This window comes from Panthera uncia (genome assembly GCF_023721935.1).
Source record: "Panthera uncia isolate 11264 chromosome E2 unlocalized genomic scaffold, Puncia_PCG_1.0 HiC_scaffold_19, whole genome shotgun sequence".
Lineage (NCBI taxonomy): Eukaryota > Metazoa > Chordata > Mammalia > Carnivora > Felidae > Panthera > Panthera uncia.
In genome coordinates this window covers 31,194,506-31,218,322 of record NW_026057588.1, presented here as the reverse complement: position 1 = coordinate 31,218,322, position 23,817 = coordinate 31,194,506, and the positions used below count along the sequence as shown (strand labels likewise).

Below are 23,817 nucleotides of genomic sequence, written 5' to 3'. Positions count from 1 at the left end.
CTCAGGTCATGATCTCACACTCCGTGAGTTCGAGCCCCGTGTTGGGCTCTGTGCTGACAGCTCAGTGCCTGGAACCTGCTTCGAATTCTGTGTCTCCCTCTCTCTCTGACCCTTCCCCGTTCATGCTCTGTCTCTCTCTGTCTCAAAAATAAATAAAAACATTTAAAAAAAACTTAAAAAAAAGTAACATATATTCACAGTTATTGTAATTATAAACTGCTAGTTATAGGTAGAGAAAATTAATGACCCTATTGAAAGTTAGGAGGTTCTGTTTAAGTGTATGTGCTTAATGTGTGATTTTTTTGAAGAGAGAATCCTTAGCTTTCATTAGGTTCTTAATGGGGTTTGCCACTTCCTACCGTCCCCCACCCCCCCCCAAAAAAAGCCAACTTGAGAGTCACCTGTCAGTAGATGCTGTGTCTTGCATTATCGTTTTTCTTTCATTCAAATTTGTAGTAAATCTTTTCCTGTTGGGTGGGAATCATTCAGATTTTGTTGGATTTCTGTTTATTGTCAATGCTACGTGTGAGGAAGGTGCATTCTTTGGAAACACCTTTTTCCTAAATCCTAGAAAAGGACAGGAGAACATGAAATAGAGCTAAGGTTATGAAAATGTGAACTTTATAAAATTGTTCATTTCAGGGCCATTTTCCTGCCCTTTCGGTTGGATTTTGCTCTTAGCTCAAACGCTGTTTAGCGGATCAGCAAAATTATAATTCATTTGGCAGTTGGATAGTACTGAGTATTGCCAAAAGAATGCCTTGAGCGAAATAATTCTGGAGTCCTACACAGCACTTTGTATTCAGAGTTAAGTGAAGTGGGTGGTTTTGTAGAAAAGCTGTAGGTGTGGAGGAAATTATATAACTATTCTCTGCTTTATACAATTTATTTCTTAATATCTCTTGTATTAGTGTCAGAATTAGAAAGTGGATCTGCAGGAGCAGAGATATCATTAGGTTTTGGTTTTAACTTTAAATAAAGGATAATTTTATTCAGTCTCTAAAATTTTATCCTTTTAAGCATATTAAATCCCCAAACAGTCCTGTAAATATTTCTGTATGATGTACACATTCTGTACAGCACAACAGTCACAAATCCAGGTGCTTGGGTTTGTACTTTTCAAAAGATAATGTTTTCTTCTAAAAAACATCTTTCATCTGTAGCAAATAGGAAATTATGTCATAGAAAAGCATGTACATGAAAGATATTCAACTGTGGGTTTTACAAGTCTTTTTATTTTATTTTATTTTTAAGTTAATTTATTTATTGTTGAGAGGGAGAGAGAGAGCACAAGCTGGGAGGAACAGAGAGACAATCCCATACAGGCTCTGCACCGTCAGTGCAGAGCCCGGATGTGGGGCTCAAACTCATGAACTGTGAGATCATGACCCGAGCCAAACACCAGAGTCGGACGCTTAACGGACTGAGCCACCCAGGCGCCCCGACAAGTCTGTTTATTTTTTATTTTTATTTTTTTATTATTTACATGATCTCTCTGCCCACTGTGGGGCACAAACTCATGACCCTGAGATAAGCAAGAGTGACATGCTCCCATGGAGCTAGCCAGGTGCGCTGGCAAGTCTTTAAAATTTAAACTGTAGGATATGGTAAGTTAAGGAAACTGGAACAATCATTAAAACGTTTTGAGTTAGTGTGTATAACAATGTCTGTTGTGTATTTTCTATATCCTGTATACTCTATTTCATCCTCAATTGCTCAATTTTATTGGTGTTTTTTTAAACAGTTTGCCAGAACTTGCCACATAAGTTTGATTTAAAATAACAGACTTTATGAGTTTATTTAATTCTCATAACCCAACTCTGAAATAGATGACATGGATCATAGAGAAGAGAAATACATTCCCCTCTAACAGATTTAAATCTAATTTTAACATACTCAGTGGCAAGGCATGCGATTTTATAAAGCCATACTCCACATGGAATTGAACTTTAATGAAAAGATGTTGTGTTTTTGTGTGTTATCTCTTGCAGATAATCACCTCTCTCTGCTCCATGTATGGTAGTCGATTTGGTTATGCCCTTTCCAATGGCACAGTTGGAGTTTACGACAAAACAGCCCGATACTGGAGAATTAAAGTTAGTATAATTCAGCCTCCAATATTTCAGGGCTTTTAGACATATTGAGAGACTTCTGCACTAATTATTGAAATTCCTTTTCAGTCCAAAAATCATGCCATGAGCATTCATGCTTTCGACCTTAATTCTGATGGAGTGTGTGAACTGATAACTGGCTGGTCCAATGGGAAGGTAAGTCTAAGCACAGAGTTCAGGTATAATTCAGAGGACTGGTTGTCTGAGATCTATTTGCTGCAGGACTCAGAGTCAGGAACATGAAAATATGGACTTGCCCCCCTTTGCTGTACTTTTCAGATTTAACTTCATAACGTTTGTACATTTTTTCTTCCTGGTGTAGTGTCAATACTGCAGAGTGAGTGAGTGGACTTTTAGTCTTTAAAGCCCTATTTGGGAGAAAATTTTCAGGAAGATATTTCTAAATCTCTTCCCTGAAGGAATGAGAAGCAATTTAATCAGGTTGATCTAGGTGTAGGCTACTAAAAAAAAAAAAAAAAAAAAAAAAAAAAGGAGTTGTAGGGCTCTTCTGTAATAAAACTTTAAGACTGACTGAAAACTTTGACTTAGTGGGAAGAATCATGATATCATATTGTCTTTCCAGCTATGAAATTCAAAATAAATTTTTGCTTTCTTTCCTTTTTTAAGTTCAAATCAGTATTTTCTACAGACTTCTGGCAAGTCAGGATTGTCTTGTTAGAAGCTGCCTAAGTAGCTGCCAGATCTCCATGGGTACCATTTGCCCTAGCTTTCTTGTCTGATAGTGCTGGATTGCCTGAAGGAGATCAGCTAATTCCTGCCTTCTCTTCTCTGATTTGTCTTTGCTTTGGCCAGTTCCTTATAACCTTCCTTTGGTGTTGCATGAAGAATAGTTCTATGAGACCCTTATGTTGGTTCCTGCTTCTTTAATTGATTTTCCTTTGGTATGGTCATATAAAAATTATAAGGGAAGACTGTCGTGTTCCTTAGTAAGAAATGTGACATCTTGGGGTGCCTAAGTGGCTCAGTCGGTCGAGCATCCGACTTTGGCTCAGGTCATGATATTATGGTTCGTGAGTTCGAGCCCCACGTCGGGCTCTATGCTGACAGTTCAGAGCCTGGAGCCTGCTTCAGATTCTGTGTCTCCCTCTCTCTCTGCCCCTCCTCCACTCGTGCTTGCTCGCTGTCTCTCTCTCTCTCTCTCTCTCTCTCTCTTTCAAATAAACATTAAAATAAAAAGAAATGCGAACATCTTATTTGTATTGGATCATGTTCTGCGGGAATATAAATTATTATGATTAATTCAAGAATTAGTAACTACTAGACTTGAGAAGTTTTCAAAAGTTGCCTTTTAAAAAAAAGTTTCCTTCAAATATGATTCTGGACCTAGATGTTTTTAGAGTTAAATGTTTTCAAAATTTTAAGGGATTTCTATGATATAATCTCTTCCAGACCATAAAAAAAGATAAGAAAATGAACACAGTTCATTATATAAGTAGAAAAACTAATATCTACACTGCCAAAAGGAACATATACAGACCCAGCATGTGAATTCAGGTGCAGAAATACTAGATGACTGCAGCCAGTCAATTAACTTTAACCTTTTGTAGGTCATTTGTGGGCTTGGAGGGCCATTCTCTCCCCCAGGTCAAAACCTCCCTGTTGGATAAAGCAAAAGAGCAGAACATCCAGAGAAATATTAATTTGTAGCCTTGCTTCTTAGTTAGTCAATGAACCCTCTTATTTGTAAAACATTGCGGAAATGCAGAAGCAAATTCAGTTCAATCTGAGAGGGTTATTTATTTATTTTTTAAAGTAATCTCTACACCCAGCATGGGGCTTGGACTCATGACTCAGAGATCTAGAGTTGCATGCTCCACTGACTAAGCTGGCCAGGGGATTCTAGGGTTAGGTTAATGTGCTAAGGGCTTTGGTAAATTGCTTCACAGGTTTTAGCATTGATAGTTTTCAGGCTTACATGTTGGTGTTATTAAGAGCATGGATATTTGAATGTGACATTCCATAGGCAAGGGATAGGAGCTAGTAGTAAGCTATGACCTAAATGACTTTATTTTGTTGTTGTTGTTGCAAAGTTTTGCCCAGAAGAATGTTTGCGAAAAGACAAAAATGGTGAATGGCATTGGCTATTTGAAATGATCGCTCTACGAGATTTTCTATAGCCACCCTTTTATTTTGTGTTCTTGCTTGAAACAAAAGTCAACATTTTAAGCAGTTATCCTTCATTGTTGTTTTTCAGGTGCATTGCTTTCTGATCATTTATTTATTTGCCTTTCTTGGGAAGAGGAGACTCAGGATAGGAGGGCTCTCTAGGGCATCCCAATAGTTTTTATGTGGAAGAGTGGCTTTTTTTTTTAAATGTTTATTTATATTGGAGTGTGAGTGGGGGAGGGGCAGAGATAGAGACAGGGAGACACAGAATCTGAAGCAGGTTCCAGGCTCTGAGCTGTCAGCATAGAGCCCGACGCGGGGCTAGAGCTTATGAGCCGTGAGATCATGACCTGAGCCGAAGTTGGATGCTTAACCAACTGAGCCACCGAGGTGCCCTGGAAGAGTGACTCTTAAAATCGGTTATTATAAAAGGTTATATGATGGAAGGTTAAGCTAGCTTGGTGTTTTTCAAACTTTAGATGTAGATATATTTTATACACATACACGATAAAGACAAAGCTTTTACATAGAACTAATGTTTCCTGTATATGTCTATGTGCAGACCCTGTTCTAAGTGCTTTACGTATGTTAACTTCTTTAGGCCTCATTCCAGCCCTGTGGGGTGTAGGTACAGTTATTTCCCTCAGGTTCTGCTTGTTCTTGACCTCCAGACGAGGAGACCAAGCACAGAATGGTTAAGGGGCATTCCCAAGTTCCCACAGATAGTAAGTGGATATGTACTGCCAACCCATTCCTCCAAATGAAATATTATATAAAGGCCAATATGTGAAACAGCTTTCATTTAAAAAGAAGAAAGTACAGCTGGTTGTGTCCCCTTATTGTCCCCTTGGCCCCAGTGGTCATAAGGTGCCTCCTGAGAGGCCACAGGGCTCCATGGAGCACTCTTGAAAAACTGCTAGACTAGCTGACCTTTAAAGCTGACTTTAACTTTAAAATTGTGTGTGTGTGTGTGTGTGTGTGTGTGTGTGTTTTAAGCTACAGCATAAGCTATTTTTCAAGTTCTTGCTTTATTTTTAGGTCGATGCTAGAAGTGACCGAACTGGGGAGGTCATCTTTAAAGACAACTTTTCTTCTGCAGTTGCTGGTGTGCTGGAGGGAGATTACCGGATGGATGGTCACACACAGCTAATCTGCTGCTCCGTGGATGGGGAAAGTAAATTGGGATGGGAAAAAGCCTCAGAAAGCCAGGTTTCCAATTTGATTGGGTCAGAATGCCAGGAAATTCGTGTATACAGTGTTTGTATTGATACCCTCTCCTCCTAATAAATTCACCAAGTTGAGGAGATGAGAACTTAGGTTTTTGGTTTTTAAGATCAGACAACTGATGATTTGAAAGTAGACCTGGCTATGCTGAGGTATTCCTCAATCTGGTGAGGGTTTTTTTTTCTTTTGTTCAGTCCGGGGCTACCTGCCAGGCACAGCCGAGATGAGAGGCAACCTCATGGACACCAGCATAGAGCAGGACCTGGTCCGAGAGCTGAGTCAGAAAAAACAGAATCTGTTGCTGGAACTCCGTAACTATGAGGAAAATGCCAAGGTAGGCCCCCATGCTGAAGGGGACATGTCGTGTGAAAAGTTGGGGATGGCAAATGTGGAAGAAGACGGAGTATAGCATGTGCCCAGCGGGACTGCCTCCTGCCCACTGGCGGAAGCACGGACGGCCTCAGCCTTTGTGCTGGGGTCACAGTTGAGAGGGTGCGTATCCTTGAATCTGGAAGTCCCACTGCCGTGCACCTAAACTATAGAAATACTTGCACAAGCCCTCAAAGACCTTTACTGCAGCACTGTCTGTGGCAGTGAATGGTTGGAAGCAACAGAAATGTTGACCAGTCGTGGGGCGTGTGCTCGGGGCTGTTCAGCAGCCTGGAAGAATCAGGTGTATGTACTCGGACTGATATGGAAGGATATCTGTGGCATTACTGACTGAAAGAGTGCAAGAACAGTATGTACAGAATATCTCTCATCTTTTTCAAAAATAAATAACAAAAAGGTGACAACTGCCAAACCTCTGTGAGTGTGCTTCCACGTGTGTGTTTGTGTGCGTGCGTGCGTGCATGTGTGTGTACCAAGTTGGCTGGAAGATAAGCTAGGAAGCCAGACTTTAATTTGTCCTGTCATGTGTGACTGTATTTGAATTTATTACACTAAGTGAATTTGTTTTGCTACTTTAAAAGAACAACACCAAAAAAACTTGTGAAAGGCACGGTGGGGACTAGCGGGCCCTACCCACAGGAAAGGATGGGGTATTTTTCCTTGGGAAGAGGCCGGGTAGAGTGAGGGAGTGCCAAGGAGGTGAGTCCTCTGAATTCTAAAGAATGGGATTAATATCAGATGATTGGGAGTTGGTCTTTTTTTTAAAGTTTTTATTTATTTGTTTTGAGAGAGCATGCAAGTGGGGGAGGAGCACAGAGAGAGAGAGAGAGAGAGAGAGAGAGAGAATCTCAAGTAGGCTCTGCACTATCAGCTTAGAGCCCCATAGGGGCCTCCATCCCACGAAGTGTGAGATCATGACCTAAGCCCAGATCAAGAGTTGGGCACTTAACCAATTGAGCCACCCTGGCACCCCAGGGAGTTGGTTTTTGAAGCCAAATAACCATATGATTTAAAATTGACATTAGTTCACTGTTTCGGTGACTGAGTCGGAAGTCGGATGTTTCGTAGGCTGAATTGAGTCCACTGAACGAGGCTGACGGGCCTCGGGGCGTCATCCCAGCCAACACCAAGCTGCACACCGCCCTCTCAGTCAGTCTGGGGCATGAGACCCAGCCTGCTCACGTGGAACTGTGCATTTCCACCTCTAACGGTAAGGAATTACTTGGAGCTGGCACCTGTGGACGCCTGTGCCTCCTGGGAGTGGTTCTGGAACTGCCGTTTTCTCTCTTCCCGGCAGACACCATCATCCGAGCAGTATTGATTTTTGCTGAGGGAATCTTCCTGGGTGAAAGCCACGTGGTACACCCCAGCATTCACAGCCTTTCCAGCTCCATCCACATCCCAGTCACACCTCCCAAAGATGTCCCTGTGGATCTGCACTTGAAAACCTTCGTGGGTTACAGAAGCAGGTGACCCTTTGTTTCCAGCCAGCACTTAGAGGGAGGCAAGATGGGTGGATTTCCTACCATGCCATGGATTTTGGGGGTGCCATTTTGATGATTCTACCCACCTAACCAAGATTTCCCATGACCTTTTCTTCCCTAATTTGAAATCTTTCAAAGATAAAAAATGAAGGCTATGTAACTTTAAGATGGTTGTTTCCTGGTTTTAGTCTGGTGATCTTATAACGACAAAAGTTACAAAAATATGTTTAACTGATGAATTTTCAACTTCTGGTTTTGGCCACTAAGACTACAGAGTTAGGATGCACTTTCATATTAGGGTTATGTATAACCTCAGCTAGTGAAGGAATATCGCTACATTTGTGGAAGATAAAAGCCATTTCACATTTCTTTTAGGGTGTTTTAAACCCTTGGTGTGTGTATGTATATATGTATAAGACTCATGTTGTCTCTGATCCCAAACCCCATCACCGTAGTACTTGATCGTCAAGTTTTTTGGGTTTTTTTTTCCCTTCAGTAAAACCCATGAATAACAACTCAATGACCCAGTTAGTGATTTTATAGTTGTTATCTGGGCCTTGCATTTTGAAGTAATATTCCATGCAGCACATTTCTCATCTTGTGTTGCTTTGGTTGACCACAGCACCCAGTTTCACGTATTTGAATTGACAAGACAGCTCCCCCGCTTCTCCATGTATGCGCTGACTGCCCCCCACTCTGCCACCGAGCCACTCAGCTACGTCAACTTTATCCTTGCGGAACGGGCACAGAGGGTGAGTCTGACTTTTTTCTTTCAATATTGTTGCCCCTTCAGCATCCTTTGGATGTTTCTTAGAAGGGGAAATTGTATGAATGAGTTATTTGGTAGCAGTAATTACGACATGAAAGAGGCAGGTGAGTTTGGTGTTGGCTTATAACCTGTGACCAAAACACTGTGAAAATCTCTTCTCTCACTTTGAAAAAATACACCACCTTATTTACGTGAGCAGTCTTTAGTTGCAGATAAATTCTTACCAGCTTTTAATTGGTGTCTTTTTGCTGTCATGGCCTTGGTGTACTTGTCCTGACCCAGTGTTTCAGGAGGAACCTGCTTCGAATTGGAAAGAGGGTGGGAGTTTGAGCTGAGAACATTCTGGATTCAGATGCTACCTTAACTAGTTAAATTTTAGTGATTTTCTTAGTGCTGTCAGCCCTCACCAGTCTGAGCCTCAGTTCCCTTATCTCTAAGTGAGGCTAGTCCCACCTCACAGGGGGCCCTGCAGATCACATATTTGGTGTGACAGTACTTTGTAAAGTGTAAAGGACTAATGCCAGTGGTCTTTAACCTCGGCTGGACTCCGGAAATCTGAGGGAGGCTTTTTAGTCACGTAGATTCTTAGGTTCTTATGTGGTCAAGGTTCCCATGACCTTTACTTCCCTAATTTGAAATCTTTCAAAAATAATAAATGAAGGCTATATAAGTTTAAGATGGTTATTTCCTGGTTTTAGTCTGATGATCTTACTATGACAAAAAGTTACATAAACGTATTTAACGGATGAATTGTCAACTTCTGGTTTTGGCCACTAAGACTACAGAGCTAGGATGCACTTTTATATTAGGGTTATGCATAACCTCAGCTGGTGAAGGAATACCACTGCATTTTACATGCTGCTGCTCACCATTATTGTTATGAATATTAAAACTTATTTTTTACTTATGTGGCTGTATCTCTGTGTCTGTGCTGTGTGTGTGCATGTGTACTTCATTTACCTTTTTTTTTAAAGGATAGAATGGAATAGTTTTAAGCAGACTACCTCATCAAGAGTATAGCCACAGAAGAGCTACAGTGTAAACAGGCTTAGCACCATACCCAGTTGTTTCTACAATCCATATAAGATTATGTCTACACTGAAAATGCTGTAAAGTCATGCATGCTGTGGGGCCAAACATAATTATGAATGTTACTTAAGATCATGTATGAGGTGGGAAAAAGGAGTGTGATTAGTGTTTTCTTGGTGGGAGGGGGTGTGAAGTATAATTGTTTTTTAAACAAGCAGTAAATCTAGAAAGAAAGGTAATTCTTAAGAATGACTGTACTTTAAAAATGAAAGTTCATTTCATCCTATTCATTTTTAAGGTTGTTATATGGCTCAACCAGAACTTTCTGTTACCAGAAGACACTAACATTCAAAATGCTCCATTTCAAGTGTGTTTCACGTCCTTACGGAATGGTGGCCAGCTGTATATAAAAATCAAGCTTAGTGGAGAGGTAACGTTTACTGTCACAGGCATAGATTTCCTATGTAATGTTTACCATTCAGTGCAAAGTGAGGTGGGTGGCGATATCAAGGTTGTAAAACTGCATGTTTCAACGTAGTCTGTTAGTGTTAAAAGTGTCAATCGTTTTAGACACTGGGGTATAATCTAGAAGGTGGTTTTCTGTCTTCCTCCACCCTTCCCTTCAGCACTTCCTTGTCTAATTTGGGAAGGATTGGGGATACGGAGGTGAACAAAAAACATTTTCAACGTTTGAATGATTTTGTTGTTTAGTTTAGAAGGCCAGAGGATTGATCTTTTAGCCTGCTGCTAAAATTTATAATTTCCTTCAGGGCTAACACCTATCTGATTCATCACCCCATATAAATTTAGGTTCAATAAATGTGTTGAATGTGGGGAAATTCAGGTAGTGTTTTAGCTGTTTCTCTTTAAAAATTTTTTTTTTCAACGTTTTAAATTTATTTTTGGGACAGAGAGAGACAGAGCATGAACGGGGGAGGGGCAGAGAGAGAGGGAGACACAGAATCCGAAACAGGCTCCAGGCTCCGAGCCATCAGCCCAGAGCCTGACGCGGGGCTCGAACTCACAGACCGCGAGAACGTGACCTGGCTGAAGTTGGACGCTTAACCGACTGTGCCACCCAGGCGCCCCGCTAAGTTTCTCTTTAATATCTGAAGATGCTAAGCTTGTCTCTTATTTTCCCCTGGATAGATCACCGTAAATACTGATGATATCGACTTGGCTGGTGACATCATCCAGTCAATGGCATCATTTTTTGCTATTGAAGACCTTCAGGTAGAAGCAGATTTCCCGGTTTACTTTGAGGAGTTACGAAAGGTGCTAATTAAGGTGAGGGCACCCGGCGGCTGCATTTGTGAGAACGTGGTAGTCTCATGACATTTGAAATGTGTCTCGGAAGATGAGAGATACCACAAATGTGTGTATGTTACAGGATAGCCATGTTCTTTTTTTTTTTTAAACGTTTATTTGTTTTTGAGACAGAGAGACAGAGCATGAACGGGGGAGGGTCAGAGAGAGGGAGACACAGAATCTGAAACAGGCTCCAGGCTCTGAGCTGTCAGCACAGAGCCCGACACGGGGCTCGAACTCACGGACCACGAGATCGTGACCTGAGCCGAAGTCGGACGCTTAACCGACTGAGCCACCCAGGCGCCCCTGGATAGCCATGTTCTAAAGAATTTTTGAAAATTGTTACAGTTGAATTAGTTTGAGAGGGCCCACTAGCTAAAGGGTTTCTTTTATAAAGGTGAGGGGTTTAGCTTCTGACCACCCTGCTTTCTTTGTTTGGTTTACAGTTAAACAAACGTCATATTAACCTTTTCCTTTGCTAGCCACTCATCTTATCTCTTGTATTCACCTTGCTCTTTGGTTTAGTGCTTTCCAACAACCCAAATCCAAAAGAAAAAAAAGAAAAAAGGATAGTGACTGGTCCTCAGTTATAACCGCATTCTCACCCCAGATCTCTCAAATGTTAATATGCATGTTGCTAGGGCTCCCGGTGGAGAGGTCCAGATGGAGTGTCATCTTGAGTGCGGGAGGTGGTATAGACTGATAATTCATTGGTGAGGTGAAACCGTGGGGGAGAGTCGAGATGGTGTAGGTGAACAGGGTAGAGAGAAGGGCCTCTGTGTGTGGCAGATAGTGTCTTCTCAATCTGACTAATTTTCAAGGAGTCTGTGAGGTCTTTTTCATTCCTGAGTGTTCGTGGTCTCCAGGTGGATGAATACCATTCAGTGCATCAGAAGCTCAGTGCGGAGATGGCCGATAATTCTAACCTGATCCGAAGTTTGCTGGTCCGAGCTGAGGATGCGCGTCTGATGAGGGACATGTGAGTATTTACCTGACAGGTGCGAGTTTAAAAATGTCAGCAATACGGAGTAACAGCTCTCAAATGCTGCTGGTAGGAGTGCACACTGGTACAGTGACTTTGAAAAATAACTTGGCATCATCAGTGAAGTTGAATATGTGTATTCCCTGTGACCCGGGAATTCTACTCTCGGTTTATAACCTAGCGACACTTCTGCGCATATACACCAGGATGTTTGTACGAGAATGTTCCTGAGGCATTGCTCATAAGAATCCCAAAGTGGAAACAGTCCACAAAGTAGCATCAACAATGTGATGGCTAAATTATAATATAGTTGTACCATGAAATATGGCATCTGTCTCCATGACATATGACAACATGGACAAATCTTACAGGCATAAGGGAAATTGAAAGAAGTAAGATTCAAAAGAACGTGTACAAAATGCTTCCTTTTATGTACTTTGGAAACAGACAACACTAAAAAGTGTATCATGTGGGAAGCATACATAGGTGAAGAAGATGTAAGGAAACGTAGCGAAGACATTACCACATAAGACAGTATTTTCTGTCAGGGGAGGAGGGACTGTGTTCAGAAAGAGCCCATCGGGAAGCTTCCGGGTTGCGGCAATGTTCTGTTTCCGGACCTGGTTAACAAACATTTGTTGTGTGAACTATTCCGAGTGTGTTTTACATTTTACAATAAAACAGTTAAAAAAAAAAAACAACACAAAGACGTGCAGGTCTAGCTTCTTGCAGAATTTTTCTCGGCACTAAAAGTACTGAGGTAGATAGAGTAAGACACCAGGGATGGATGAAGTTTGTGTACATTAGAGGCAAGGGTTCACCCAGGGTGCCGCTTAGGCTTTTTCCTGAAAGGCCTGAATCATCGGCATACGTTAAAATGGTGTTGCTCAGAAGTAAGTGATTTTTAAAAGAATTTACATTGTTGAAAGTTTCAGACACATACAAAAGTAGATGAGGTAATACAGTGATTTCCTATACCCCTGCCACCTGGCTTCGGTCCTGGTCACCCCCTGGCCCATCCTGCTTTATGGCCGCGCTCACCTTCTTCCTCTCCCACGCACTGGACTATCTTGAAGCCAATTCCAAACATCATATCCTTTCGGCCATAAATATTTCAGACAGTGAGCCTTTGAAAAACACTAACCACAATACCATTATCACATTTAGAAAAATGTAAAATAATTTCTTTTTTCTTGTTTTATTTTGTTTTAATGTTTTATTTATTTCTGAGAGAGAGCCAGATGCGGGGCTCGAACTCACAGACCATGAGATCATGACCTGAGCCGAAGTTGGATGCTTAACTGACTGAGCCACCCAAGCACCCTGTAAAATAATTTCTTAATATCACAAAATAACCTAGTCAGTGTTTAATTTCCCCAGTTGTCGCACGTGAGAGCGCGTGCGCACGTGTGTATGTTTTAAATTGGTTTGTTCAAACAAAGACCAAAGGTTAAGTCTCTTTTAGGGGCACCTGGGTGGCTCAGTCAGTTAAGTGTCTGACTTCGGCTCAGGTCGTGATCTTGGGGTTTGTGGGTTTGAGCCCTGCATCGGGCTCTGTGCTGACAGTTCAGAGCCTGGAGCCTGCTTCAGATTCTGTTTCTGTCTCTCTCTGCCCCTCCCCCACTCACGCTCTGTCTCTCTCTGCCTCTCCAAAACAAATAAACATTAAAAAAATTTAAAAAAAATTAAGTCTCTTTTAATCCACATGTTGCTTATTCTTTTTTATTCTTTTTCCCAGCCCTCTCCCTCTTCTGTGGTGTCCCATTTTGGATTTTGCTGATTGCATCCTTGTGATAATGTTTAGTAGCATTCTTGTCCCCTGGATTTCTGTCGAAATGGTAGTTAGATGCAGAGGGTTGGTTAGACTCAGGTTCAACTTTTTGGCAAGAATAGCTCATAAGTGGTGTTGTGTACTTCTACGTGGGAGCATATAATGCCTGGTTGTCTCTTTCTATTCTGTTACCAGTCGTTGATGATCATTACGTAGATCCATTATTTCTTTAGGAGTTTGCAAAACAGTGATATTCTAATTCTGTTATTTTTTTCTTCATTTTTAGCAAAATACTTCTATGAAGCATAACATTCCCTTATGAATTAATGATTATTTTGCTCCCTGAGGTACAGTTTGTAAGGATTATTTATCAGCTTTAAGCTAATGAGTTGGTTCTCTAGCATCTCTGTGCTAACCAGTGAGATTTTTAAATCCTTATAAACTCATATATTTTAACATATTTAATGTGCTCAGTCCATTTTAGTTACTCTGTATAATGGCCAAATTGTCCTGTCTTAGGCCACTGGAAACCTTTTCAGGTTGGCTACAGCTACCTTTGGACATAGCCAATTTTTCTGTTAGGTCCTTGTTTTCTTGTACAAAATATTTTAGGCTTATCGGGTACATCTTTCTGAATCTGGAAGCAGCCACTTCTTTAAGGAGTCTTGGTTACTTTTAGTGGGAATTGGTATTTAGAGATTATAGTCTGTGCATGAGAGGTGCCCATTGGGCACCGCCCTCTGGGCGGTTACTGTTTCTGGACTTTTCAATGGGTAGAACCAGGAAATGTATATATTTTTATTGTGAGACTATCATGAGTTCCTTCTGTTTCCATTTCAGATTTATGAATGCGGGCTCTTAGTTTTTATTTTAAAGTATATCTCTTCTTTCTCACATTGAAAAATCTTGGTTCTAACCAGTATCAACCTGACTGTTTGCTAGTATAATACCAGTGTGACTGGTGAATAGTATCAACATCAACAATATGAGTGCTGAAAACAGTAAAAACTTTTTTTTCTAGTTTTTTTGTGTCTTTAGAGTATATTCCAGTAGGGATTTTTAGTCAAGTTATTGTATCTGAAATACTTCCCCCCTTTTTGGTTATGCCACAAATTTATCTACAGTTAGGTTCATTTGGTTCATTTTGCTTTTGGTCTTGGGAGAATTGGCATTTTTTTTCTTTTGGGTTTAATTTTATTACACATTTATTAAAACTTTTATATAGAGTCAGTTCTATAAAACAATATGCAGAAGAGTCTAACTTTTCTCAGTTGGCTCAGGGTCTGACTTTGGCTCAGGTCATGATCTTGCGGTTCACGAGTTTGAGCCCCGCATCAGGCTCTGTGCTGACAGCTCAGAGCCTGGAGCCTGCTTTGGATTTGGTGTCTCCCTCTCTCTGCCCCTCCCCTGCTTGCGCTCTGTTTCTCTCTCTCTCAAAAATAAAAACATTTAAAAAATTAAAAAAAGTGTCCAACTTCTCATTCCTGTCACCTTCATCCTATTCCCTCCCTTTCACTATAAATAACCAGTCAAAATTTGAATACACACACACACACACACACACACACACACACGCTCATCTTCTCACTCTATAGATAGATCATAGCATTTTACTCTTTCCCGCCTGGTGTTTTACAATTAAAAATATGGTGCTCACTGCATAGTTACACACAGAAATACTATTCATTGTATTTACGGCTGCGCAACACTCATGCTCTGGGTGTTTGTTCAGCCAGTTCCCTCCATTTGGATTGCTCTTTTGCTCTTATGGATAATGTTGCAGCGCATAGCTTTGTTATATTATCTTTTCATATTTTTGCCGAGATACCTTTTGGAACAAGTCCTGAAGTGGAATTGCCAGGATAAATGATAAACGCGTACAGAATTTTGCAAGATATTGCCAAATTCTCTTCCATTAGGTGTTCTGTCATTTTGCATTCTCAGAAGTAATGTATGAGAGTGCCTGTTTCTCTTCAGCCTTGCCAATGGAGTATGTTGTCACACTCTTGGGTTTTTACCAGTTCAGTGGGTGAGAAGTGGTCTCATTGTGGTTTTAATTTTCATTTGTTTTATTGCGAGCAGTGTTGAGCATCTTTTCATTGTTTTAAGGCCATTGGCTTTTCTTTTTGTGTGTGAACTGTTTATCTTGTCTGTTTATGTATTAGGTTTATTAATCCTTTATCTGTGATAGGAAATGCATATTTTCCCCCAGGTTTTCATTTGTATTTGTCCTTTGCTTATTAGATTTTTAACAATTTATTTTTAGGGAGCCTGGGTGGCTCAGTGGGTTAAGCATCCAGCTTCAGCTCAGGTCATGATCTCACGGTTTGTGAGTTCAAGCCCCACGTTGGGCTTTGTGCGGACAGCTCAGAGCCTGGAGCCTGTTTCGGATTCTGTGTCTCCCTCTCTCTGCCTCTCCCCACTCAAGCTGTCTCTCTCTCCCAAAACTAAACATTAAAAAAAAAACAACTCAGAAAAAAAATATGTAAGTGCCCTGGTTAAAATAAAGGATATTATTTAAAAAATAAAATTTATTTTTGGTTTTGCCACGTAGAAGTTTTAAGAAAATTTTATGTAGTCAAAGTGGCTAGTCTTTTCCTTAAACTTCTACACCGAATTCAGAGTAATTAACCTATTTTTTAAATACCTGTATGTTTTCCTCTTTTACATTTAAATCCGTTTCGGTTGGAGTTTATCCTGGTTTTCAGCATAACAGTGATAAGTTCAGTTTTCTCTTTTTTGCACTGTTTCAATACTCCTACTTTAAAAGTCCATTTCCCACTGATTTGAGATACCTTTATCATGCATCATGTTTCCACGTGCACTTGGGTCTATTTCTGGATTTCCTATCCAGTTTTCTTGGTCTGTCTTGCTCTTCATTTGGGAGTGCCATTCTTTTCCTTACTTTGTATGGAAAGTGCTTTGTATGTTACCTGGTATGGCTAGGTTGCTCTTCCTTTTCATGGTTTTCCTGGCTGCTTGTGCTTGTCTTTTCCAGTGAACTTTATCACCAGGTTTTTTAGCTCCAGAAAAAAAAGATAAGTGTTTTTACTGGGATCATGTTAAGTTTATTAACTTGATCTGACGTTGTTACAAGGATGTTCAGTCTTACTAAGAGCACGGTCTGTCTTTATGTGTTCAAGTCATGTTGTAGGTCTTTCGTATAGGTATCAGACTTTCTTGTTAAGTTTGTGCCTATTTTATTTTTGCAGTTGTAAATAGGATCTTTCTTCCACATTGTATCTTGTTGTTTTTTTTTTTTTTAGTGTTTATTTTTGAGAGAGAGAGAAGAGAGAGCAAGCAAGGGAGGGGTGGGGGTGGGGAGGGAGGGAGACTGGGAGACAAGGATCTGAAGCAGGCTCTGTGCTGAGAGCGCAGAGCCTGATGCAGGGCTCAAACTCATGAACCTGAGATCATGACCTGAGCCCAAGTTGGACACTTAACTGATGAGCCACCCGGGTGCCCCTATATTTTTTTTTTTTTTTTGAGTATATGAACACTGCTGATTTTTGTATATTGATTTGGTAATCTACTACTTTACTAAATTATGTTACAGTTTTTCCAGATGTAAAATTGCATCCTTTGTAAATCGAGACTGGTTTGCCTCTTTGTAATTTGTTTTCTTCCCATTATTTTTTTTGAGGTATATTAGGTTTCTGCTTTTTCTGGCCAGCTACCTCTAGGGCCCCTGTTTAACTCTGTCTCTGGCTTTTTTTTTTCTTTTTCAGTCAGAGAGCCATTGTTGGCCTTAGGCATTTGACTGCTAAAATGGAGGAAAGTGACCACCAACCTCTAAATTCCATTTTTCCTGAATTATTTATATTTCATTTAGAGGCTCTCAGATGTATCTGTTTTATTTTTTAAAGCCAATTTAGTTGATATATAATTTACTATATCCACGCAGAAAATTCACCCTTTTAAGGTTTACAGTTCAGTAAATTTTGAGAAACATGTATAACCGTGTTGCTACTACCACAGTCAAAATGTAGAATATTTCCATTGCCCTTTTGTCTCTCTGCATCAGTATCTCTCTAACCTCTAGTCCCTGGCCATCACTGATCCGATTTTTCTCCCTGTGGTTTTATCTTTTCCAAAATGTCACATAAATGGAATCATATAGTATAGGCCTTTTGAGCCTGGCTTCTTCCACTTACCTTAATGCCTTTGAGATGGATCCATGTTGTTGCCTGTGTCAGTAATTTGTTCTTTTTTTATTGCTGGGCATAGTACTGTTCCACTGAATGGATATACCGTATTTTGTTTATCCACTCACCACTTAATAGACATTTGAGTTGTTCCATACTTCAGTGATTGTGAATAAAGCTACTACAAACATTTGCATACAGTTTTTTTATAGACATGTTTTCATTTATTTTGGGTAAATACTTGATAATGGTATTTCTGGGTCATTTGGTAAGTGTATATTTAACTTCCTAAGAAACTTCGCAGTCATTTCACAAAGTAGCTGTACATTTTGCATTCCCATCAGCAGTGCGGGAGAGTTCTAGTCATTCCACATCCTTATCAGCATTTGGCTTTATCAGTTTATTTTATTTTAATCATTTTCATTGTGTAGTAATATCTCATTGTGGTTTTAATATTATGCCTTTGTTTTTAGTTTTTAGTTTATTTTATTTAATGTTTATTTTTGAGAGAGAGACACACACAGCACAAGTGGGGGAGGGGAGAGAGAGAGGGAGACAGAATCTGAAGCAGCTCTAGGCTCTGAGCTGCCAGCACAGAGCCCGATGCGGGGCTTGAACTCACGAACCGGCTCATGACCTGAGCCGAAGTCGGACACTTAACTGAGCCACCCAGGCGCCCCTTTATGCCTTTGTTTTTAAAACCTTGATGAAATTTGAAGTTGAATTTACCAGTTGTCTAAAAATATTAAGAATAAGGTCACTTTTGCCCAATGAATATTAATCAGAAACTGTGAAGCCACCTTACTGCCTTGCCTACTTTTCTTTACTCCCCCACCCAGCGGGCATTTATTAATTGTTGGTTCCTAAATTCAAACAAACCGTGGACCACTAAACAAGAAAGGCCATTTGTGTTCCATTTATTTGGAGGAAACAGAATATGTTGATGGAAACTTTCTCAGTGTTGTCAAAGCAAACATTTCAAAGCTAAAAAAATTGGTGTCTTTATGTACGTAAGAAGTTTACAGGTTTTCTCAGGTAAGCCTGCCATATTGGGGTATGATGAGGTTCATACACTGATGTTGATTTACACAGGAAAACCATGAAGAATCGCTACATGGAACTGTACGACCTTAATAAAGACTTGCTAAACGGATACAAAATTCGCTGTAACAATCACACAGAGCTACTGGGGAACCTCAAAGCAGTAAATCAGGCCATTCAAAGAGCAGGTCGTTTGCGGGGTAAGTCTCTTTTTGTAGCACCCTAAGTAGTCTGTGATTTTGGGGTGAGAACCATTAGAGGTAGTGGTGGCTTCAAGAATTCATATTGGGGCCGAGAACGGCACACCTGTAACACTCAGCTCAGTGGAAGCCACTTGACCTTGGCTGGCCTGTTTGGCTTTAGTCAGTCTGCAGACTTCAGAGGCAGGAAAACTTTCAGCGCCTTTTCTTAGGTCTTGCTGTGTCTTCCAAGAAAAACCTAGCGACATATACCCCAAAGGAAAACCTCAAATATACCTATTTTTTTAAAAAGGGAGGCTGAAAATTAATGAGCTAAGTATCCAACTTAAAATTTAGAGAAAGAGTAATAGAATAACCAAAAGCAGCCGAAATATAGCCAGAGATTTAGACCTGAAATCTGCTGTTTGGGTCAGTGCTTTGACCTTCTTTTAGAAATAACCTTTGCTAGGTAGATAGAAGCTTTGATTCTTTTCTATAGAACTGACTTCATTTCTAGGTTGTAGATGGTCTGTAGGTGTGGTTTGTGATAAATTCCCTCACAAAGATACCTTTTTTAGGGAGTGGTAAGATAAATCAGTTAAATTTGCACACCATATATCTCTTTTCTTCCCTGGTTTTATGCTGTTTTAAAGCTGGCCTCTGATTTATAATGTCACTTTGAATGATCTTTTGGATTGTACTGATTGGATGTTTCATCCCACACAGTCGGAAAACCAAAGAACCAGGTGATCACTGCTTGTCGGGATGCAATTCGAAGCAACAACATCAACATGCTGTTCAGAATCATGCGCGTGGGGACAGCTTCTTCTTAGGAAAGGAAACAATAGGTAATGAAGTTCCTGAAAAGTGTTTTTCCCTAAAATTCTAGGCTAGTTTGCTTTGGATTATATGCCGGTGACCCCAGGTGCTAAGAATGGTAACAGCCGTGGTGAGTGGTACAAATGTAAGACAACGCCCTGCATCTGAAAAGCGGATCCACTTGCTATTTTTAAAATCAGCGGCAGTAACCCAATACTAGGTTTGTGTAGAGTGGGTGAACACTTTGAACACTTTGAAATGTTAGCACTTCAAAGTCCAGTTTTTCTGTATGTATGTATGTAAAGTTGGCATATAGGTACATCTTTTTCCTTGAAATTGTAATTGAATTTGTAATTAACTTTCTTTTTCATTAAAACATAAGAGTTACACTTTGTGTTGACCATAAAATCACCACTGTATTAGAATTACATAAACCATTTGTACTGTGTGGAGGAAAACACAAGCATGGATATTCCATTTGTGTGCCTTATCACTGAAAGGGGGGTGGGTGTAAACAACAGATTTGCGTTAAGGGAGTCAGTTGAGGCTGATCTGTTGTTGGAGTAATGTTAGCTACTGAAACTAATAGACCTCAAAATTTATCATGACCCATTTATTTCTCCTTTATGTTACGATTTCTCCATAGTTACTCAGGGACCCAGCTTCCTGTGATCATTCAGCCCTGTCATCCTCTAGAGCAGCCTTTCCCTGAGTTCTCTAGAGAAAGAAGTTTCAGGAAATCAGTTCGGGTGACAATTTTCACATTCATCACATACAGTGAAAACCTGATGGCACAGGAACCCTGTTGGAGAAGGGCTGTCCTAAGGCCTTACAGGTATTTATATCCCAGTCAGTAGAAAAGGGAAAGCTTTTATCAAAGCTATGATCTGGAAATAGCACATTATCATTTCCACTCATGCTCCCTTAGCTAACATGGCCACATCTCACTGCAGAGAGGCAAGGAAGAGAAAGCTGGTGTTTGTGCCAACAGCTAGCAACTCCTTCCCTCAGAGTGAAACTTTTGCCTTAAGGTAGATTCTGGGACTGGTTTAATGTTTAAAACATTCGTCATAATGTGGCTGTTGTTGAAAGCGCTGCTGTAAACATTGGGGTACAAGTGCCCCTATGAATCAGCACTCCTGTATCCTTTGGATAAATTCCTGGTAGTGCTATTACTGGGTTGTAGGGTAGTTCTGCTTTTAGTTTTTTGAGGAATGGAAAGAGCCTGAATGTCCATCAACTGATGAATGGATAAAGAAGACATGGTTTATATATACAATGGAATACTACTTGGCAATGAGAAAGAATGAAATCTTGCCATTTGCAACAATGTGGATGGAACTGGAGGATATTATGCTGAGTGAAATAAGTCAGAGAAAGACAGATATCATGTTTTCACTCATGTGAAATTTGAGAAACTTAAGACCATGGGGAAAGGGAAGGGGAAAAATAGTTTAGAGAGGGAGGGAGACAAACCATAAGAGACTCTTAAATACAGAGAACAAACTGAGGGTTGATGGGGGGGGGTGTGGGGAGAGGGGAAAATGGGTGATGGGCATTGAGGAGGGCACTTGTTGGGATGAGCACTGAGTGTTGTATGTAAGCGATGAATCATGGGAATCTACTCCCAAAGCCAAGAGCACACTGTATACACTGTATGTTAGCTAACCTGATAATAAATTATATTTTAAAAAAATTAAAAAATAAAACATTCATCGTTTTCACATCTTAACAGCATTCCTAAGTAGCGGGGAAGTGAAGCCATCCTCTTGTGGTAAATTAATTTTGAATGACCTCTTCTATTTCTGAAGTGGGAGCTTTGTGGAATCCTAATTTTTATGAGACTGTGCCCTATAATACCTTTATTTTGCATTTTCAATTTATAAGCTCAAAAGACCCATATATGCTGTGTTCTTTTTTCATAATCCCTGGAGTAGAAAAACATCTTACAGGTGCTTCAAAGGTGAGGAAACTGAGCTGTGGGGATTAATTATTTGCCAGAGTCACAGAGCTACTGGCAAAATTCGAGTCCTACTCTTTTCTTTTTCTATCATGACCATAATCTAACCTGTCTGTAGCTTTTGGGATTAAAATCTCTAGTTGGTGTTGGTTTTAATTGCATGACACTACTCATTTTTAGGGATCCTAATAATCTCATCAAAGGTCATTCTGTTGTTCTTCAGCCAAAAAACTTCCTTCTTAGACCTAAAAATACTCATGGCAAGTCTTGAAGGGGCTAACCTGCAGTAAGGTAGCTTTACATCGCCCTGACTTACAGGTTAAAATAGGTTATTTTCACAATAATTTGATCTCTTGATAGTAGTTATCTCAGCCCAGGCACAATGTTTTCTAGAGTCTCACAGCTTGGTGAGTCATGGTGTGGGTTTGAAACCAAGGAGCCGTGCCCCTCCTGCTATTCCAGACTGTTCCCAGTCATGTAAAGACTGGATCAGGTGAAAATGTTCATAAAACATTCTACCATCTGTTTCCTCTCAGAAGTCACCGTGTTCAACTTAAGGATGAGAAAAATGGTTATCAATTATTTCTCTTTTGTTGTCACATTTTTCTATCCTGATAGAATCTGAGCGCCTTCTAAAATGTCACGGCTTAAGCTCTATTTTGTTGCTGAATTTTATTGAAGCTTTAAGTGAACACTGAGCTTTCATTTAAAAGCTGACCTCGGGGGGCACCTGGGTGGCTCAGTCAGTTGAGTGTCTGACTTTGGCTCAGGTCATGATCTCATGGCTCATGAGTTCGAGCCCCACGTCGGGCTCTGTGCTGACAGCTCAGAGCCTGGAGCCTGCTTCATTTTTTGGGTCTCCCTCTTTCTCTCTGCTCCTCCCCTGCCCACACTCTTGTCTCTCAAAAATAATAAATAAAAATGTTAAAGAATTAAAAAAAAAAAAAAAAAGGTGATCTTGGGGTGAGGGTTCGGATCCCGTGTTGGGCTCTGTGCTGACGGTGTGGAGCCTGTCTCCATGTCTCTCTGCCCCTCCCCTGCTTGCTCTCTCTCTCTCAAAAATAAACATTAAAAAAAAAAAGCTGATCTTGAGGATTCTGGGATCTGGGAGAAAGCTTTTTAGTCATTTTTTAAGCATCCTTTTAAATAAAGTCACCCTGCCCACATCCAGATTAAGGTACTCTATATTTTTTATTTTTATTGTTTTTAAAGTTTATTTACTGAGAGAGGGAGAGAGAGAATCCCAAGCAGGCTCTGCACTGTCAGCACTGAGCCTGATGTGGGGCCTGATCCCCACGAACTGTGAGATCATGACCTGAGCCGAAATCAAGAGTTAGATGCTAAACTGACAGAGCCACCCAGGCACCTCAGTACTCATTATTTTAGAGAGTATGGTTTTTATCATTTCCCACCATGTCTGCCTATCCACGTACATCAAGGCTCAGCTCAAATGCTCTCTCCTCAGGAGACCCTTCCCCTCCCATGTCTATTCTTTAACCCTTATTACATTCTGTGTTTAGGTAAATGTTAATCCTCCACTGAGAACAGGGGCTGCGTCTCAATCACCTTTCTCCTCCCAGTGGTGCCGAGCCAGTGCCCCGAGCACAGAGAGGCACCCGCTGCTCTCCGTGGAATTGCCTGCCTTTAGTCAGCCCATCTGTGGCTTCAAAAATCAAAGAACTAGGGACTTTACAATTATGCAACCCTAGAAGTGCTTTATAAGGATGATTTCTAACATTATTTATGTTTCAAATTTTATAATTAGCAGTTGCAGATCTGCCAGTGCAGAGTCCTGTGATCACAGAACTAAATTATCTCCACTTTTCACTTTGAAACTAAAGTACAGTAAGACACCCATTGCAGCTTGGTGTTTTGCATTTTGCCTCTTTCCCATCTGGCCCCTGCCCACACTAGATGCTGTAGCTCCTGACTCATCTTTTTATTTGTATGGTACAGAAATCTGCTTTTCCTAAAACGATGCCACATGGACAATTCCCAAGTAGTTTTCAGAGCTGTCTATGTGGACTGATTTTGCATCAATCAGAGAAGGAAATCGTGTGTTTCTGCGGGAATATTCTGTTCATTAGGGCTGGAGAGCCTGCCTCTGGTGTCACGAAGGGTGACCCTTTTAACAGGGTTTGTATTTTCTCACTCAGTTTGAGTAATATACGAGTAAGTACATAATGGTATTGAAGAGACCCTGGCAGCCAGAACTCCTAGCTGAAGAAATGCTGGTCTAGGAAAGGTAGCCCAGGCATTGATTTATTTTTTCCCCGCTGCGGAAAAGAAACCACCACATTCAGTAGAGTTTGGAAGGTGGTTGGTGAGCAGTAGGAAAGCCAAGTTCAAAACCAGGTTAAAAAACAGCCCCTTTCTCTTCTAGGCTTCATTTTCCACATCTTTAAAACAGTGTACTGAAGTTAGATTATTATAGGGTTCTTCCTTGAACGTTTTATTTTTCCTCCTAACAGAAATGCT

At 40.5% G+C, this 23,817-nt stretch overlaps 1 protein-coding gene across 1 annotated transcript in view; it reads left to right on the top strand.

Annotated features, from left to right (window-relative positions):
• The window catches only part of BBS2 (Bardet-Biedl syndrome 2), a 32,579-nt gene extending 12,813 nt beyond the window's left edge, over positions 1-19,766 (top strand). The window contains exons 6-17 of the mRNA XM_049622036.1: positions 1,992-2,096; positions 2,181-2,267; positions 5,277-5,412; positions 5,657-5,796; positions 6,921-7,062; positions 7,150-7,321; positions 7,959-8,088; positions 9,433-9,564; positions 10,284-10,421; positions 11,309-11,421; positions 18,433-18,581; positions 19,287-19,766. Of these exons, the coding sequence (XP_049477993.1) occupies positions 1,992-2,096; positions 2,181-2,267; positions 5,277-5,412; positions 5,657-5,796; positions 6,921-7,062; positions 7,150-7,321; positions 7,959-8,088; positions 9,433-9,564; positions 10,284-10,421; positions 11,309-11,421; positions 18,433-18,581; positions 19,287-19,393 (1,551 nt within the window). The 3' untranslated portion in view covers positions 19,394-19,766. The remainder of the gene's footprint in view (positions 1-1,991; positions 2,097-2,180; positions 2,268-5,276; positions 5,413-5,656; positions 5,797-6,920; positions 7,063-7,149; positions 7,322-7,958; positions 8,089-9,432; positions 9,565-10,283; positions 10,422-11,308; positions 11,422-18,432; positions 18,582-19,286) is intronic.
• The last annotated feature ends 4,051 nt before the right edge of the window (positions 19,767-23,817 follow it).